Source organism: Gadus chalcogrammus, chromosome 22 (assembly GCF_026213295.1).
Source record: "Gadus chalcogrammus isolate NIFS_2021 chromosome 22, NIFS_Gcha_1.0, whole genome shotgun sequence".
NCBI lineage: Eukaryota > Metazoa > Chordata > Actinopteri > Gadiformes > Gadidae > Gadus > Gadus chalcogrammus.
In genome coordinates this window covers 19,100,877-19,108,376 of record NC_079433.1, presented here as the reverse complement: position 1 = coordinate 19,108,376, position 7,500 = coordinate 19,100,877, and the positions used below count along the sequence as shown (strand labels likewise).

At 43.3% G+C, this 7,500-nt stretch overlaps 1 protein-coding gene across 1 annotated transcript in view; it reads right to left on the bottom strand.

The window, feature by feature from the left end:
- Positions 1–7,500, bottom strand: part of gabbr2 (gamma-aminobutyric acid (GABA) B receptor, 2) — a 109,447-nt gene that overhangs the window by 73,075 nt on the left and 28,872 nt on the right. The window contains exon 2 of the mRNA XM_056582375.1: positions 1–94. This exon is cut by the window's left edge and continues 77 nt beyond it. Coding sequence (XP_056438350.1) covers positions 1–94 — 94 coding nt within the window. The remainder of the gene's footprint in view (positions 95–7,500) is intronic.

Here is a 7,500-nt window from a genome sequence, read left to right as displayed (position 1 = left end):
CGGGGTTCACCGCGTTGTCCGACGGCACGGTGCGGAAGAAGTTGGGGTACTTCTTCTTGTCAGCCAGGACCGGGGTGGTCGCCGCGAAGGACAGCTGGGGAGAGCCGCGGGGAGGGGGGGGGGGGGAAAGGGAACTGTTGTTAGGGTATGTTTTATAGGAAGCAGTGCTGTTTACGACGGAGTAATGGTCGATGGCTGTGCGATTTGAATTGAGATCTTGAGTTCAGACACACACACACACACACACACACACACACACACACACACACACACACACACACACACACACACACACACACATAGGCAAAGATATACACGCACACACACGTCAACAAATGCGTCAACATATTGCATAACCCTCCACAGAAACATTGACACGAGTGAATACATACATAGATTCTTACATGATGAGAGTAAGGGAGCGTGAACAAATCAACACTCTCCCGTTCTCTGGAAGGTCATAGGAGCCAGCACTGCAGCAGAGCTGTGAATGGGATTTGGAGTGACAGCCCCTGGGATGCATGCATGACTTGTAGTTGTAACCGACTGCAACACTGCGTGTGTGCGTTTGCTAGTGGGTAAATATGTTTGTATTTCTGTAGAGGAAGAGAAAATGGTTGGGTGCACCTTTGAAAGACGGCATCTGACCCTAGACTTCCATCTAAGTCTCCATGTAGATTTCCATGTAAAAGTAAAGAGCAAGCCATGAGAATCTGTGTCACACACTAATTGGAGATCAAGCAGAATGTAATGAATTATTCACGACATCAAATGTTATACTTCTACTTCGTGAAAAGTCCAAGATCCCCTAAACTGTGGAGTTGTAGGAGAAGATTAATCTTAGTACCCCTCCAGTTAGGCGGGCTAACTGAAGGGGTACTAGGTGTAATCTTCTCGTAATGGAATGATGATAACTTATTCAGCTCCTCAAACAGCAGGGTAGAATCGAAAGAAGGCCCTAACCTCCTGATGATGAAATAAAAAGTGCTGAACACCCAACACTAATTACTTTTTTAGACACACCTATTATTCACCACAAACTCCTGCACTATAAGCACATTTGGACCAATATATCTTTGGCAAACTTTCTATAGTGTCTGCAAAACAGATGCACACTTTTAGACCGAATATGATGTGCCCAACTCGATACAGAGTATTCATTGTTGCCCTGGTGATCACCGCCAAACCCACACCCTTTCATTTCCATACTAATCAGGACTTTTGCTCCATCTTTCCTTTTCCATTTTCCACTGTAAAGACATATTTTCTACGGGAAATACACAAAATCACATATTAAATTCTGCATTTAGATGAAGACCATGCCGTTGATTACGCAGATGGCAGCAGCACATTACTCTGGAAAAGAATTAATCTTAATTATTGATGGAATTTGTTTAGGGCGACACCTTACAAAAAAAGAGAAATTGAGAACAAAGACACCTCGTTGAAGATTCAGATGAACATAAGGAACTGGAAGAACGTGGTTGGTGTGTGTATAGATGGGTTGGTTGGAGGAAACGTTAGCCATGCTAGGTGTTAATCCAGACACTTTCCTTAATTGTACGTTTTGAAGCTAAATGAGCGAGTGATACGAATCTGTATGGGGTTAATTGCACACAAGTTAGAGATTAAGCTAAATGTTTGAATCCTGATGTTGATCATTTTCTTTCGATATAAATTTATTATAAATAAAGGCTTGTCCTTAAACGTTCAAGGAAAGCACCCTCCAACTGTAGAAGAGTGTGAAATCTCCAGCAAACTGATAATGCCGTCCACACAAAGCCGATTTCATGGCGAAACCGCAAAGGTCTAGTACGGTTCGGCCTTCCGTCCACACAAAGCCGGCGAATCCGCTGACCGAAACCGCAAACTTCTGAAACCACCCTCGGAGGTGGTTTCAAATCTACCCGGTTTCGTTTTGGATTCTTGTGGACGACTGAAACCGACTGAAACCGTAAACCATGACGTCATCGCCCCACCCCTCGACCCTCTAGCCAATGACTGTTAAGCCCGCGGAGTCTCAGAACTCACAACAACAAGGATTTCTGTAGCAGAAGCAGCGCCCCTTATGGGCCTGGAATGTGTACTACAGCGTTTCTACAGATCTACCCGGTTTCGCTTGACTCCGTCTTTACGGAGATACTGCGAAACCGGATAGATCGAAACCGTAACGGTTTCGCCTGTTTCGGCTTCGTGTGGACGGGGCCCACGGCCCGTGTCTCAAATAAGTTTTACGTAACATCAACATCTATAACCATTTCACTGTTAGGCAAGGAGTAAGAATTTATTTTTAAAAAAGTTGTACTTTTAAAAGGCATCAACTGTTCGCTTGCTCAAGTTGGACAATGATTAATTATTTTTGAAATCGCGAAACATTTTCCCTTTCTATTCTTGTTTATTATTTAGTTCACAAAATATTGTCCATGTTCTTCCATGAACCCGTTGTGGCCTAGCTACTGGGGCATCTACTTTCCTTTTTTTGCGGAAACCCATAGGCTCTCTTCACACATCACTGAAGAAGGCTTTTAAAACAACACGCGGATTAGGGTCATCAATTAGGCATAAATAAAGGCCTTTATCCCACTACCAGGGCTAAATCCTAAATCACCCACCGGTCTTAGGAGTGCTTTAATGGCTCTCTCCAATGTTGTCTTAATCTCCGTTTAGCTAATGCTGTTTGCTACACCCACACTGGGAGAAGCTCTCATGGATATCCAATTGGAGCTAGCGATTTTCCCTTCAAAACACATTGATTGGATGCAGGTCTCCCATGGCCATCCTTGTAGAGGGAAAGACTTAAGGTGAGGGGCAGCACCATGCTTATTAGTTCACCCTTGGTAAAGGTGAGGGTAGCGGGAGGTTTATTATGCAGCATTTTGGGTGTTGTATTTTTGTAATATATTATGGATGACTGACAATTTCTGTTCTGCTATTAAAGGCATCTTGATTTCTCTTAAGCTACCCAGCCAAACAATTTGAATGAAACTCTTACTTAGGCGTTTTCAGAAAATAGGAAAGACTAGCATTTTCTGAATAAGTTGTTATTGTGTACATGCACCTGGTTAAATTTCCTGGAAATGTAGTTACCAACTACTAACTGGATAGTATCAGCCTTTTAAAAGTACAAATTTGGGGCTGATTTATATGTAGTCTCTGTTTAAATAGGCCGTGCAATTTGGGATAAATAAGAAAGAAATTAGGTTAACTCGTTTCTGAGAAATACTGATAAAATCATCAACCGGGAAAGAGAGCAATCACATGATCTGCGAGTCTTCTCTTTCCTGCCTTTACTAAATCTGCTCCGTGCTGTTAGCTTCCCACTGCATCAGACCTAAAATAATCCTGGCATGGATACAGCCGAGAAATGTCTTTAAATATTTAAAGGCTTTCGTCAAAGGTCCAGTGGTTTTCTTTGTGAATTTATAGCTTTTCTATGGTCACGAGGGAAGGCAGTGTACTGTAGAGTAGGGTGGCTATAGACAAGCAAAACAGGACATGCGCTTTAGCTTTGGCGATAGATGTATGATAGATGCACGACAGATATGGCAAGTGTTTGAGAATGAAAACACATGGTTAAAATGCTATTCGTCACTCAAAGCATCAATGAAACAATATTCCTAAAGAAGACTTCAAAGGAGGAATCCATTTTCAATTTCTTTCAATTTTACTAGGTTATGTGAGAGAAAAAAAAGGGCTGAGATAACCTCTGGGTTCACTGTAGTGAAGAAGGGCCAGGCGAGGGTAGGGTTTCAAAGATTGATTCTCTCAGATCCCAAACAGAACCCTTTTCAAAAGCTGTCACTGTGCGCATATTTGTGTGTGTGATAAGGCATCGGACAGCGAAGTTCTACCGAAGTGCTTTGAGAAGCTAGGTCAAAATGACTGTTTGACATCATGTCAAACAGTTTCCTTCGGCACCAGATTCACACAGGAAATGCGAGATGCATTAGCTGTAATCTTTTCTTCCAATATAATTGGATGAAAGTTTTCCTCGCTAATCAGAGCAGTCAAGCATTTTAAATGTTTGGAATACATTAGGTGAAGCTTTGTACGAATTATCTTGTGCAGATATATGTTTACATTCCCCTGGATCAAATGTCAGACCGGTAGCCAACACTGGAGCACAGAGTCTTTATAAGGTCTCGATGAAGGTTTCCATTAGCTCAATCTATAAAAGAAAACCAGGCCATGGTATACGTCACAAACCTACAGTTAGGCACCAAAGGATAACAACAAACACAACACGAGTATTACTGACAATTTATTATTGTTTGTTCGATTTGACCTATAGAGCAAACCCTGTCCAACCCGACCAAACCAGTCTAAGCAAACAAAGTTGTTTTAAGACAGCCAGAGACAGAGTATAAGCTCTGCTGCATTATTTGAAGAACAGCCCAATCTTAATCAATCACACATGATCTTAGTCAAAGAAATGTCCCCAAATAGCCGTTTGATCACACATCCGACACAAACCCGGTGATGCAAGATACTCCAAGCACACGGCCCCCCGGTTCTGCACTGATATTAGATACGCATTCACATCATACTTATCTGCATTCGGTCCACCTGTCAATTTGGGAAGTGCCGCTATAATAATCAATGGAACGCGCCCCAAAGCCACCGGACATACCGCGTCGGCATGGCTCCGTCCAAACGGAAAGAAAAAGGCGCCAGGCCTCAACCCTCAATGGCAAATGCTAGCATCAACCCACCACTTTCGCCAATAAACCACGACATCCTCATTTGTACATTGATTGGTTTCAATAAACAGCGCGACACGGGGACAGTGTGCTGATGGGGAGTGGAGCCCTGGTTGAATGTACACTCTGGAACGGTCCACTTTGCTGGACTCAATGTCATCCAGAACCCAATCCAATGGTGATGGACGGGGTGTGCTCTGGTCTCACACAGAGCAAGGTCACTCGGGCCCCCGGTTGATACGACGGGCTGGGCTGGAGGGGCCCCATCCGCCCCCTGTGAATGCTAAAGGGATGAATGGCTGATAGCATTTCTACGGTTGTCTTTTCACACATTCTGTACACACACACACACACTCACACACACCCCACTCTTTCGCACTTTCATACTTTCACACACACAGACACACACGCACATGCCCACACGCACACACACACACACACGCACTCACACCCAAACACATACACGTCGCTTATCTTCCGACTATTTAAGCTCTGTAGAAAAGCTGCCCTCCCTGACCGACTGCGGCCCATCATGTCGGCGCTCTTATTCGCTCCACAATGGAGGGGGCTTTCATGCGTATGTACGGACCGAGAGAGAGGAGACGGTAGGACAAAGGAGGAAGAGGGAGAGAACCACAGAGCCGCAGAACGAGGTGGGAAAAGCGAACGATGAATAGATTACGAGACGGCTTTTGCTGTTCGTCGAGGCCTTGATAAACGGGGCAAACAGCTACAGGTTGAGAGAACGCCTGGTACACGCTGTTGTACAGCGCAGAACTCTGGATGCAGTTGATAACACGAAGATAGGCCTGCTCTGCGCTGTCTTAGAGCAGGCCTCTGGTCAGAAAGCAGTGGGAACAAGCATACTTTCGGATGTAAAACAAAGTAAAAAAAATTAAAAAACACAAGAAAAAATGTGGATGGATCCTCCAACCAGATGGAGCAAATATAATCCCCTCTGGGTTCAGCAGGCTAACTGCCATGGCCTGTGTGGAGACCCTTCCAGTCAATACTGCTCAGAGGCCCTGGACACAGTATAATGAACACTCCGAGATGCTCACCACTCTTCACCGGATGCACCCCCAATAAGATCCAAAACAATGTCACATACTTTACTTCAACTGCAGAAGGTCAGTGCCCCCAGAAACAAATCTTAACTCTGAAATATTTTTCATTTCATTTAATAAGTGGCTGATCGATGAATAACATACAACATCTCTACACTTTGCCGTTATGTCAGCACTGCCACACAAGAAAGGCCTGTTTAGACACATTAGCTCCCGGTTTAGGATTCAGTACGCACTAGCAATTGATGTTGCATAAATTAAGGGAAAATTAAACCAGCCAATATTGCAAAAACCAGCGTTCAGAGAGTGAACGAGGGAAGGTGAAGAGTAGGTTTTATCGCGGTGGTGGATTCAATAGCATCGATCGGTTCCCGCAGAGCTACGGGCTTTGTTGCTGCTAATTGTGTTGTTGGCCTTCTTTGCATAAAGAAGTGTCTGCCGTGGACCTGCTCTCTCGGATCACATTCATCAGTGGCGAAAAACAACTGGTATCTGTTGTTTAGTTCCCCGGTTATGATGATGAAGACGTCTCCCAAGGGCGTGCAGACGAATGGAAACAAAGCAAGAAAAATGAAAGACAAGGCAATCCAGGATGGAAATGACTTGTGTAGTCATTTTACAAGTGATATTGAACCAATGTGGGAGAACAAACTTTAGGTTAAAGTTCTCTGCAAAATCTCTCCAGACAAATGAATGTGTTGCACGATCATTGATTAAAGTTCCACCGAGGCAACTGCTCACAAATAAGTGGCCCCTCCCCCACATTGATCAAATGGCAAAGTAGCATAGGGAATTTCCTAAAGTCTGAGATTTTAAACCATATTGTATGGTAATTATATGGTATATTTATTTATTTCTACAGGTTCTCACTGGAAATTAATTGCTGAGGAAAAAATAAACACATTTTTCAGTTAATTTATTTTCGATAATTAGAGATAATGTAAATTTGATAATTGGTGATGAAAAGTCTGCTATGGTACACTACAATTCCTTTTGAACAGTGAAGTGTGTCACAGCAAAGGCTTATGGGGCAGCAATAGAGCGTGATAAGTGGCTTACTTAGAAGCCAGGAGTGTTGTAGGGAGGAATGACCATGGGGCTGTAACCAAAACACAATGTATATCTGCTCCTGAGGTAAACATGAGTTTGTCAGTCGTCATGGTGATGGCGAGGAAGTAATACACCCTTGGGACGAATTCCATGTGCCGCATTTCCCTGTTATCACAAACTCTAGTCCCCAGGAACACATTATGAACGTGTGTAAGGTGTAAGATGACAGAGCAGTAGATTCATTCAAATCTAATAACGCTTTTCAAACCTATTTGATACTCCTGCTTGTGTCCTATTTTTTATTCTCCTATTATCATCTTCTTTCATCTCTTATTTTTCTTGCAATTATTTGAACAACAGACTATATTTATGGTTGATGACAGGTTTAATAATTCCATATTATTACCTTTGGTTGTGATTTGCTGAACAGTAAAAACTTAAGGAGAGGTAGTGTAATAAAAGTCTCCAATATCCAGTCCAACCTATTTCAGCTGAAGGCTCAAAGCTATATACGGGAGAGGTGATCTGAGGTCGTAGTGAACTCAATATACTCAGAGGGACGCTGGCCGGCAGACAGTATCTTAATATGTCTAATCTCATGCATTCCAGAGCCACACACACTTCATACAGCTGCTGAGACAGATAGAGAGAGACAGAGAGAGAGAGAGAGAGAGAGAGAGAGA